The 12,635-nt window shown below is 36.2% G+C and overlaps 1 protein-coding gene across 2 annotated transcripts in view; it reads right to left on the bottom strand.

The window, feature by feature from the left end:
* LOC124366394 (facilitated trehalose transporter Tret1-like) overlaps positions 1-12,635 on the bottom strand; it is a 62,739-nt gene that overhangs the window by 22,334 nt on the left and 27,770 nt on the right. The window contains exon 2 of one of the 2 annotated variants that reach the window (XM_046822915.1): positions 3,083-3,218. In XM_046822915.1, the coding sequence (XP_046678871.1) occupies positions 3,083-3,218 (136 nt within the window). Of the gene's footprint in view, positions 1-3,082; positions 3,235-12,635 lie in introns of both variants that reach the window. The other variant, XM_046822916.1, reaches the window with a different exon arrangement.

Here is a 12,635-nt window from a genome sequence, read left to right on the forward strand (position 1 = left end):
CAGGAGTAAAGAGCACAAAAATTACGTTACACCCGCATTAACACAGTTGAAACACTGATTATGCGGTTTTTACAACTGAAGAAGAGGGTAGATGTCAACCGTCGAAACGTTGTGCTCTAATAAATGTATCATATAATGAAAATGTCTGAAATCCTATTTTATGTTACTTTAATACAAGAAGTTACTGCTACATAATTATATATTACTATATGAATTAATACTATGGTATGATTATAAGTAACACGAAATAATGTTGCATCATTTATTTTTTTAAAGCTATGTTACAATTTTGTAGCTGTGTAAAATTAACATTGCTTTCACCAAGGTTTGATTCTCTTTTTATTAATAAAGCGAGATATACGGTTAAATGAGATAGTTCATTTGGTCAGGGGTATATGAAAATTGTGATATATGTTGTTTACCACCCCCAGAGTTTGTTTATATTTTTAACAGCTTGCATGCAATTCAGAGAACTTTCCCTTTTCCATCGACAACTTCTTAGAAAGGGGAGGTAAAGCTTGATGCGCCCTTTGCATACTTTAAAATCTAACATTGGCAAATGCGAACGGGAGTCGTGAAAGTCGAATAATCCCTACAAAAAGAACTTGTTCCAGATCCAAGGCCCTCTGGATTTCGTCTCGCTTCGCCTCGATTCGCACTCGCTTGCGACATCCTCGTTTATTGTTGGGATAGGTCCTTCTCTCTCCTGGGCCAAGGCTGATTGGACAATCACGGATTACAACCTTTGGGACTGCCTTAAAAGGGTGAGAGACTGGGAATGACCAGATTGGAAACTTCGTTTACAAGAGGTATAATCTGTTTTTCTGACACGCCATTCTCAGAGATACTAATTCCTGAGTAAACCGTAATCAATAACGCATCATCTCCATACAATAGCCGTGATGGCTTTATAATACGTTATAATTTTTGTTACAAACCCGTTCTTCATGGTCAGCGGAAATTTGCAATCAGATACAATTACTATTCACCGTTCAGGGATTTCGAAAATGCATGTTTTGTAACAATCGTTTGGGTTGTGAAACAACAAGAACCTTATCCTTCAATTTTTAGCAAGATCTAACTTCATCGCTGCGTGAATAAATAGTAACTGTAGCTAGCTAATACCTTATCTACTGACAATATTCTGTATCAATCTCTATTTTTATTTTTTTCGATTTGCTTTTTTTGCTTTGAGACTACAAAGAGAAATAAACAATTGCAGAGCAAAAGCAATTTAAAAAAATAAAAAAGTGTAGAACATGTAATAGCCATACTTAAAATTGAGTTGTATGTAGTAATACATCCAAAGGGGTCTGAACCCCCCTCCCTCCCAATTTTCAAGTTTTTGTCAATTACTTTTTTAGCAAACAATTATTTTTATTTCAATGGTTCAGTATTAAATGGCTCTTACTTTAACTTTATTACCAGATCAGTTTAAACTCTATTTTCCAATGCAACCTCTTAAAGCCCGACTTCTGTCTTTACGAGCTGAGTAGAAGTTATCAGTTTCTCTACATATATTTCGTTTGTTGAAAGTGTTAGTAGTATCGACATGTACTGCTGACAGATCGTTTTCAACATTCGTAGGAACAAAATGGAGATTGAGCGGTTGACTGCACTTGCCTTACTTTCTGTCCACTACGGGAAAATATCAGTTCCTCCAGAGCAAGTACTAAATACCATGGTTAAGAAGTCAAGAAGATTTTACTTTAGTAAAAAGCTTTTTTACAAATTATCATTTCTCACTGTGCATTTTATAATATGTGCTGTGTTTAGCATACAAAAGTATCACATTTTCTGTAATTACATTGCCACATACAAATCTAATCAATTTCAGTTATTAATTCTACACAGCCTAATTAGTGCAAAAAATAAATTAGTGCTTTCACGATAATGACTATTAATCGTAAATACACCTATTCAAAGACGTAGGAACTTTGTACAACATTCACAATTTTTGCTTCTTAAATTTGAAACTTTAAAAAATTTTCGTTTCCGGGGAAGGCCCACAATTCCATCTTGCCCCCCCCCAATATTTCCCTGGCTACGTCCTTGCCTTACATGGTTTACCATTACAGAGTAAATTACTACAGATCCGACAACACTAAGGTGTATTATGTCATATGAATTAAATAAATAAATAAAAAGGCCTTTATTCATGAGCGATTTTCAACATTGATGTTGTTTTACAAAATAACTCAGGTCATGTATAAACTAAACATACAATATACAACCAAACAATAAAAATAACTTCACAATATTCCTTAAGCTAACATTTTTTTTAATTTGTCTTTAAACGCCCTCATACTTAAATATTTCATTTCAGGCGGCAGGCCGTTGTACCGCTGGGGACCGAAGTGAGAAAAGCCCTTTTTCCCTCTTTCAAGGCGCACGCGCGGCACCGCCAGCAGGGCATCCTGTCTCGTCTTACGCTCCCTGATTATTGACCGGGCAACTAATTTATTTTTTAGATATATTGGCCTACTGGTTGTCAATACCTTGTGGACAAGAGACACAGTTTGAATTTTGCAAGTGTCCTGTATTGATGGAATTTGAGCCAATTTACGATAAGAACTGATATGGTCATATTTTCTCAAACCATACACAAATCTTATGGCTCTGTTTTCTAACTTTGTTAAAATTAATAATTTTTCTTTGGTCAAACTATTTCCAAATGCAGGGTATATTAAAGGTAATATCAATGACTTGACAATCTGGAGCTTAGCTGACACCGGCAGGAGCGACCTCAGCCTGCAAACAATCCTCAATCTACAAATGATCTTGTGATATATAGATATATATCATATATATATATATATATATATATATATATATATATATATATTCATATATATATATTATATATATATATATATATATATATATTTTACATGACTTGTAAACTCTAGTTGTGAGTCTATTTTAACACCCAGAATCTTAACAGTTTCACTGAGAGACAGGGGGCGAGTTGTTCAACATGACCAAGTTGTATTTAATAGATATACAGGATATGGGAGTGTACAATTTTGACAGTTACCTGTTTGTACAAATATCTATCTACTGTACGCTAGTTGTCACATACCTGGGGAAGCGCCTGTCGGAAGGGGTGTATTCCAGGGGAAGTAAATGCTGCATTCTCCTGGCGGACGTTGTTGTTGGAGGACTTCTCATCCGTCCGCACCACCCCTCCACCTCCACCACCTCTTCCGTCGCCTTGTCTTCAAGAAAACACCCCTTGAGTTAGAAATAATCTCATTAGTTACAGACAGCTGTATATAGTGATTACAATAGAATGAAAAGTTGTATGCTGTCCTTACTGAAGAAAGGAAGGACAAAAAGCACTTTAATGAACTTATATTGGGACAATTTGTACAGTACAAAATTAAAACTCAAATTATTGTAGGAATCACCAAGCGTTCTCACAACCGATCTGTATTTAACTTTAAAACGTCTCAGGTCATGGTTTTCTTCGAATGATTTATTTTTAAACACCGAATAAACCAGAATCATACATTTCAGACCGACAGTAATAGGAGTGGTAATACGATCTTTGTGGATAGTAATCTTGTTCAGGAATCCACATCTGCGTGTTTTTTAGGACTTTGCATGGATTCTAATTTGGATTGGTAAAAACATATAAATCAGTATGTCAAAAACTAAGTGCCTGTATATATTCATTGAGATATTTGTCCAAATTTTTATTTAGGAAGACGCTTAGGTTGGTTTTTTTTGGATATTTTGTTCCTATCCTGACGTATGGGCTGATCTTTTGGGGAATGGCCTCGTTAACTCTGTTGAAGCTTGCAAAAAAGCTGTTAGAGTTATGTGGGGCCTGAGTAGTCGTGACAGTTGTCGGGCAGTGTTCACTAATGAAAACCTTTTGACTTTGCCTTCACTGTTTATATTTTATGTCTCAATGTGTACATTCAAAAACCTGCCATATTTCCCTACATAATTATAATATCTCTATTTCACCAGAAACAGAAATACACTCATCATTCCGCACCACCACAGCAACATCTTCAAAAGATCCATGTCATATGTTGGTCCGAAAATATTCAATGCTCTGCCGCATAGGGTAAAACTTCCTCACCTGAGGCATCCTTCAAAAAGAATTTAAAGCACTACTTGATATTTACTCTGTGGACAAGCTGTTGGACGGAGCTCCTTAGCCTGGGCCATTAACAGATGCGTGATTGTCTATCACTTTTAGTTCTAATGACATTGTTTGTATACTAGCAACTCATATTTTAGGTTATGGTATTTATAACATATACTACTACTACTGTATAATACACACTTCTGATATTATATAATAAAACTATGTAATGACTATGTTCTATGTAAGCATATGTATTTGAACAATAAATATTTTGATGTATACTTAAACAGATTTTTAGCTAATCATGACCGAAGTCTATCACTGAGGGGGTTGGTACAGTCTTTAATCTGTCCATCTGCCCCGTATGATATTTTCAAATCTAATAAAGATTTAAAGTGTGAAGGTGGTCTATGACCTTCCATGAGATTCTGTCTACCTTCCGAAGGATATCTCTGGAATTTTAGACTTAAAAACTTTGCACGAAGCTTCATTTCTGCAAAGTCATTGTTAAGTTCGATAATGGCCCTTGTGCGTCCATAGAATTAGGCTGAGCGTTAGCGAAGCTCACCATTCAGCGGGATACCTCGGGTGCAAATTGAGATATAGCCTTGAAATGTACATAAAGCTTCATTATACACAGATTAGGTCAAGTTGGAGACGGTGAATATCTCTCAATGGGAGTTGGCTGAGCGTCAGCGAAGCCTAGATTTCTGCTGGATTTCTCCTCATCAGTCAATGCGTTGACAAAATTCCTCCTCTGTTTATTTTCCTGCGCGTCTGTTTGTCTATCTGTTTTCCACGAGCTATCATAAGGACCGAAGTATGGGTATGAAATTTTTATTGAAAATTCAGTTAAACCTGTTATCGAAACGTGGTCTGACGTACTTACCTCGTAGTTTTTAGAAATATGTATGTCAGGATCAGTGTATAAACTAAACGATTCAAAAACACAAGATGAAGCTACCGTATTTAAATTTTCTCTTCTTTGATTCTTTAATAAGTAATATTTTTGAAAACACTCGTAGTTTCACATCGGGTTTACATTCTTTAGCAGAGCTAAAATAAACATTTGAATTGTCACAGTCAACACAATAAATAAAAAGAGTGAGAAATAAAAAGTACAAATTACATTTTTGCTCGAAACAATGTTTTAAGGCAAATAAGAAATATAAATAGAGAAATAAAATATTTAAGTACTCTTCAACAGAGTAATATCCCCGGTTTATGAGGTAGCATTTTAAGGGATTTTTAAATGTTTGCATTGAATATTAATGTTTTAAAGATTTTGGCAATTTATTGTAATGTTTTAATGCAAAATAATACACCCCCTGCTCATAGAGTTTTAACCGATGAACAGGATAGTTTAGTATCTGATTCCTTGTATTGTAAGGGTGAAATATTTGATTTTTATGGAACTGTTCACTATTAGATTTGTATCAAACTTCAAACTTCAAAAATGCACAGAGATGGGAGGGTCAAAATGTTCTTATTTATGAAAAATGGTTTACATGGATGTCGGGTTCGGAGCTTAACTTATAATTTGTTTTTGCAATTTGGGCACATTTTTTTAGTTTAATGAATTTCCACAAAATGCAACCCCATATTTCAGATGCGAGAAAACATATGCGTAGTACACAAACTTAATAGTATCACGGTTTGATACAAAGCTAATTATTCTGAAAGCAAAAGCGCAGTATTTAGTTTTTTATTAGTTGCTCTACGTGTTCATTCCATTTAAGTTGTCTGTCTACTACTATCCGAGGAATTTTGAAGAGTGAACAACCTCAATATCAGGCAATTTTACTTCTGGCATCTGATTTAAAAAAGGCATGAACTGAATTATTTGGCTTTTTTTGCTTGTTGAGCATCAGACCGTTAGCGTTAAACCAATTACCTACTTCACATAGGGACGTTTGCAAGGCACTTTCAAGCTCAGCCAAATTATCTCCTTTTACTGTTAAAGTTGTGTCATCTTCAAATAATGTAAATAATCATGGATTCAAGAGACTGGTGGTATTTGGCTATTGATGAGACGAGGCTAAAAGAATTGTACATGATCCTTAGAGCCAAGGACTTTCGTGTATTTCAATTGCGTGATCTGCGTGTGACCTCCTGCTCCTGGCAGATCCTGCATAACTCATCCTGATCTCGACCTCAAGGTCACATACCCATTCTTCCCCAGCAGGACTATTCAAAGGCCATTGTGTCTTGCTATTGTGGGAACAACGTCCTGGAGAGATGAAAGAAGGCTGTGGGGGAGTCAATTAGACTGCGCCAACTACAGACCAATTACGCTTTTGTTCCCTTGTTGGAAATGATTTGAAAAGTTCTATTGAATCAATCATCCGCGGTCTGCAAGTCAGTTTCGTGCTTTCCACTGATAGAATACATCGAGCGTGCATGAAAGGATGGTAACCCGTATTACAACAAATATATTCTGATGCTATCACAAACAGAAGTTGCCTATTTATTTTTGGACTGTGATAAGGATCTGAGTATTATCCAATTACCTAAATTGGATAAGTGGAAATCCAATAGTCCACGTCTTTTAGAGAATCCCACATCTATGACTACGATTTGAATAACTTGCGCCTCTTGTTAGTTACAATTAGGCTTATTACGAATAATTAACCTAGTTTTCTCTCAATCAAGTAACCTAACAACTTTCAATGTCTTTCAAATGTCCATAGTTAACTAGTTTCAATAGTTTGATTGCAAACATTTTGTATTAATTGGCTGACTTTTACCATAATTGTATACGATAATAAAAGATTTGAATTGAATTGAGTTTGAATTGAATTGAGACTGCCGCATACCCAGCAGCGTGACCTTGAGGCTCCACTGTGGAGTCGTGCAAGATATCTCTTATCAGCAACACGCTACTAGTCTTGATCACGCTGTTTTTCACACCTTCCCGCTAAACTGATGGTACTTTTACTTTCAAAGCAATGTTGAAATTGGTCAAATCTGTTTCTAGGTTAGGATACCAATTTTGTGATCTGTAGCCGTACACTAAAGCCAACATAATTGTTAAAGGTTTTGTTGATCAAACACATGCAAATGGCAATAATTATGATGAAAGGCGGACAAAGATTAGAATAACAGAATTTATTAAAAAATTCACAAGGTTTTTTAAGATAATTGATTGGAAACGAGCCGACCACTTTTACTATACAGTATTTTCAAAATCTCAAAATGATAGCTAATAACCGAGTTCGTATTATATACGCATTTAATTATGAACTTAGAGCTCTCAATTTTTAGTATGCCGTTCTTTAAGAGACGTACAATGAATGCTGTACAAGACTTTTTACAGTTATTACTTTTTGAATAATGTGGAGTTAAAGTGGAAAAAGCTTACATTTTAAACAGAAAACTGTGTTTTTCTCCATATTTTTGGTTATCACAATCCACAAAGACACAAAAAATATTTTTCTTTCGCTCTAATACATGGGTGAATACTACTCCAGTTAGTACAAAATTGCTTCCGAGGTAAATAGGTGTATATTTTAATGTGGTAGACGTTTGAAGTGAGGTGTTTAGCGTTTGAGAGAGGTTGCCGAGACCCGGCTCCGTCAGGGGTCGTCTTTAGAAACACAAATAATAGTAGTGTGACAAAAAACATCGTACAATAAAAATCATAGTTCAGGACTCAAGAGCCGATTTGCACTAAATAAACACACAAGTTAATTTTCTTGATATTAGTCTGCATTCGTCGACCAACCGCCTACAACTGACCAGAGGCCAATATCAAATGGCGATCGTCACGGCCACAAGATTACGTTGTAATTGATGTATTTTTTGGACTATTGAACGTAAATATGTAGCGGGAATATGAATAGAGGTGAATGTGTCTATGGGACAATCTGTAAGTGGAATGTAACCATCAAATTGAATTGATACACACCATAAAATGCGCATTACTACCGTCAGAATTACGTTCATCGTACCTTTGATCCATCAACTTGTAATGAATTCATCGACAGAATGGTACATCTCAGACTCCAAACATTTACACATTCGGGAAGTTTTAAACTTGATTTGGATTTTTGGAATGTTAATACTCTCTGGGAGGATGTTGACCAATTCGGCATTAATGTCTTACTGCGGATGTGATAATGTCAGTTTCTATTTTTGTGTTCGGAAGTTGGCAACCCTAACGCAGATGTTGTTAATATGATTGTTCCAGGTCAGTTCTGTATCAAAGAACAACCCAAGAAACTGTGTTTGCTCCCTCTATAGAACACCCTAAACGTAGCAGGATACACTCCATTTGAATGCAGATGACGACAGAAGTGAATGATATTTAACTTAAATTGTTTTCTACTTTACTTCAGTAAAATACTAAATGTACAAATTCAATAGTTTGGATGATAACTATGTCCAAATCTTATATTGACTTAGTTTTTATATCCGATAATCTCCGTCACACCGCTTCTCCCCTCCCCCCCTTCACCGTAATCGCATTGACAACAACTATTATTTGTTTGAAGTTTGTGTTTGAAGATGGAAGGATTGTGAAGAAAACAGGATTTTCCCGACATTGTCATCGTTCAGTGATACAAAAAACCAGTAACACTACGTTTCGAGATCTGCAATCTGATCTCTTCTTCAGGTGAATAAGTAACCTAAGACATAATTAACAACTAGGTTAAAATAAACAAATCACACTAGAGCGTTGTGACACGCGTAAGTCAGGAACCACTACCACCATGTTGTGAATCAATTTCACTAACTCTAAAACATGCGCTTGATAAAAAACTAAACACAACACTAATTATCAAAACTGAACTACAGAATACAGTTCACATTAGGTCTGCATTCGTCGACCAACCACCTAAGATTGACCAGAGGCCAATAGCAAATGGCGATCGTCAAGGTAGAAACAAGATAGCACAACGCTCTGGTATGATTTGTTTATTTTAACCTAGTTTTAAATATGTGTTAGGTTAGTTATTTCACATTTAAAACTATATTTATGATCACATATCTGAAGAAGAGATTAGATTGCAAATTTCGAAACGTAGTGTGACTGATTTTTTGTTTCATTTAACGATGGCAAATGTGTGGAATAATCATATTTCCTTAACATACTATTATTTTCTTAACGAGAGTAAGATTCAGTAGTAAGGTTGAGCTACCTCACCTTTAAATATACGTGTGGCTGGGCCCCCCAAGGCCCGGGGCCCAGTAAAAGTGTCCGAAAACCCCAGCTTTAAGGTGCGTTTCCATTGAGGCAACAATATGCGTCATGTAGCATGCTACAAGTGTCGTTCTGTTGCTATGTGTGTACCGTGCGTCTTCATACTTTGTTGCAAGTAGTTTGTTGCCCAATAAATATGTCGCCAGTTGTCACTTGCTACTTGTCGCCGTTACTTGTAGCAAGGCCCAGAACATTTCAAGTCGTGCAACATTTTTCTGTCAGTAGTGTGCGTCACGTCTTCAGAATCAGTGATAGCTGCTGCTTATTTGATCCTCGCAAATGGCAGAAGAAGAAGTAGGAAGAAGCCTAGGCGGTGGATCAGAGATTTATTTGTTAAAAGCGGTGACAATCGCAAGGTATTTTTTTAAAAACTCCTTTCAAATGATGGTAGTTTGTTTAAAAATTTCACACGTATGAATAGGCAGGATTTTGACTACTTAATCGAAAAGGTCACTCCTTTGGTGAAAAAAGCAGACACCAACTGTCGGGATGCGATACCGGTTCAAGTGCGAGTATTGTTGACTTTACGGTACCTAGCTACTGGTGATAGTTATGCATCTCTTCAGAATTTCAATCCCAAGTATTGGTAGCATAAATTATTAAGATAATACAATTTTATTATATATAAACATTATTATGTAACAAATAATTAGTTGATGATATCGGGAACATAGTGACGTAAATTCAATCAAAGTTTATAGAAATTAAATGTCACATAATGTATAAAAAATAACAAGGTGTAAAAAAATTAGGTTTAAATATTTAAAGGTGGAATATGAACTCTATTGTTATGAAAGATACCTAGATAATTTAAAAAATATATACTTGTTAAATCACTGTTGACCTACAAATGTACGTGTATGTAAAGACACTCTGTTCCTAATCCTAAATTTAATTAACTTACCTCAGAGTTCTCTGTTGTTGAAAATGTTTCTCTTGGGATGTCAACATCTAACAAAAATGTCAGGAGATTGTACGCAAACCATTTCTATTTTTTCGGAGATGAGCCACTCTTCGGTTTAGTGATTCTTTTATGTTCCCGATGAAAAGCAGATCTCAAACTTTTTACTTTCTTTTTTAAATCAGTAACTGAACAGTCGTACTTGATAGCTAGTTGTTTTAATTTGTCACATTTAATATTTCTATCTTTATAAAACACACTTCTGTTGTCCCATAGCTCTGGTGTATTATGGTAGTCTTCAATAAATAATGTAGTTGTTTGATTACTCCACTCCATGTCGCCCGTCTATTGCCGCACTCATCCACCTCTGCCTGGATAATGGCAACAGCGTGCGACACACTGTATTTTTGTAGCACAGTGTGGCATTCGTCTGGCGACACGTCGCAACAAGTAGTGTGCGTCAGTGCCGCATGCTACATGTCGCAGCGTGTTGCCTGACTTGAAATACACCGTGCTACATGCGACAGTGCCGCATGCCACATGTCGCCTACAAGTCGCCTTTAGTACGGTCCTAGATCTAGTATAATCTAGTAAGCTTTGACCCATCGTTGTTAGCGACAAGGACACTATTTAACCCTCCTCCGCGACAGTTATAGACGTGGTCCTTGGTCCTTGATAGCATCCTTCCCGTCCGTCTTGTGATTCAGATCCTTAATTTCATTCTGTGCCATAGTGGTCATCATTCCATACTAACGTTTCTGTTCTGGTGTTATTATTATTTAGACAATGCAAGTTATTGATATATTAAGGAACTTTTAGGGACTGAGCATTTTCACTCAAGGCAGTTCTATATAATTCAATGGCTTGAACAAAATCGTCTTCACGTAAATGAAAAATTTCATTGATTTTTTCTAAAATCCTCTGAAAATAATTCAAATCAGTCTCTTATATTTATAGGAGATTTCCGCCTTGGCTCTAGTTCTTTTACGGATTTCCTTGGTCTTGAGATATACTCTAACTTATCTTTCTACAACCACATCCATAAAGTGTAAAAAAAGCTAATCAGTAGTGTTTGTCTTGCGCAAGTTAGCCTCGTTCACAAATAGAGAAGTCTAGTGAATTCCTCAGGTAACTTGCCACAGCACAGCAATACAAGTCGTGGCATCTATGAATTACATCGAAACGACAACCTCTGCAGGAGATATGAAAAGACCAAGTCAGGATCTGTCGGTTGCTTATCAATAATCACGAGTTGGTTGTCACTATTCATGAAGGGTTATCAATATTCGCGCACGACTCTTGTGGAGAAACCACGATCGAAGCGAAAGTACGTCCTTGAGCCGCGGCGCTGCGCCAACCTCGTGCGTCCTTGAACCTTGGAAGGACGTGGCTGCTCGGCTGATCGGGACTGTCAGCTGACTATCATGACCTTTGCCCCCTTCTCGTTGTCCTCCTCTTATCTCGTCCTCCTTAAAGAGGTGTTTATTTACACCCAAAGACACATCGGCAATGACCCCTTTCTTCCGAGAACCTACTTCCTTTCGGCCTTGATAGCGAGTATATTTATGGCAGAATACTGATGGTACGACAGTGCATTGAGTAACAATTGGAAATACAAAGGATAGAGTTACGATTGATCGTATTGCAATAACAGGTTTTGTATAGGTACATTAAAATAATCATTATAATACAAAACAGACTACAGACTGTTACAGAATATGATTTTGCAAGCTGTAACTAAGGATAGTTAATGTTAGTTACGTTAGTTTTATTTTTCCAATATATGTTCTAAGAATATTTACGTTCGCCAGCACTTAAAAGGGGTGTCAGGTGACTAAAAATTTAAAAAAATCATTTTTCAAATTATTTTTTTAATATTCCCGAATTATTACTGTGTATTTTACTGAAATCTTCATTCATTTATGACCATTACTTTTTTAGTTATACATTTTTGAAGTTGCGCTTGCTCAACAAGTTTCGCATGTTCACTCAACTCCCAGCAGTATCACTTGTTATAGTGCAGTTTTATTCTTACTTGCTATAGTTCCTTGATTTATCATTTGGTTGCCTTTGCCTGTAAATATTCCCAGCTATTTTCATTTGACATTTGTTCACTGAAGTGTGTCTGTTGCATTTCATATTGTAATTTGCCTACCAACAAGTATTGAATTATTTTTACACTTCTTTTAGTTCAAAAATGCCTAGAGCAGTCGGTAAAGTATTCAAGAAGCGGAAAAGTGTGTTTATTGGTACACCAAAATGTCATGTAGTTAGACTAGAAGAAGTGGAGGACAGTATACACAATTCTACTTGTGAAGTTAGTCGTAGGCCCAGCATACCTAATTGTGAACCTAGTATTTCTAGTCCTAGGCGTTTTTTGCGTTTTCCGGAAGTTAACATTTTTCAGCTTTAATGTACCTTTTCTCAGG

Source organism: Homalodisca vitripennis, chromosome 7 (genome assembly GCF_021130785.1).
Source record: "Homalodisca vitripennis isolate AUS2020 chromosome 7, UT_GWSS_2.1, whole genome shotgun sequence".
In the NCBI taxonomy this organism is placed as follows: domain Eukaryota; kingdom Metazoa; phylum Arthropoda; class Insecta; order Hemiptera; family Cicadellidae; genus Homalodisca; species Homalodisca vitripennis.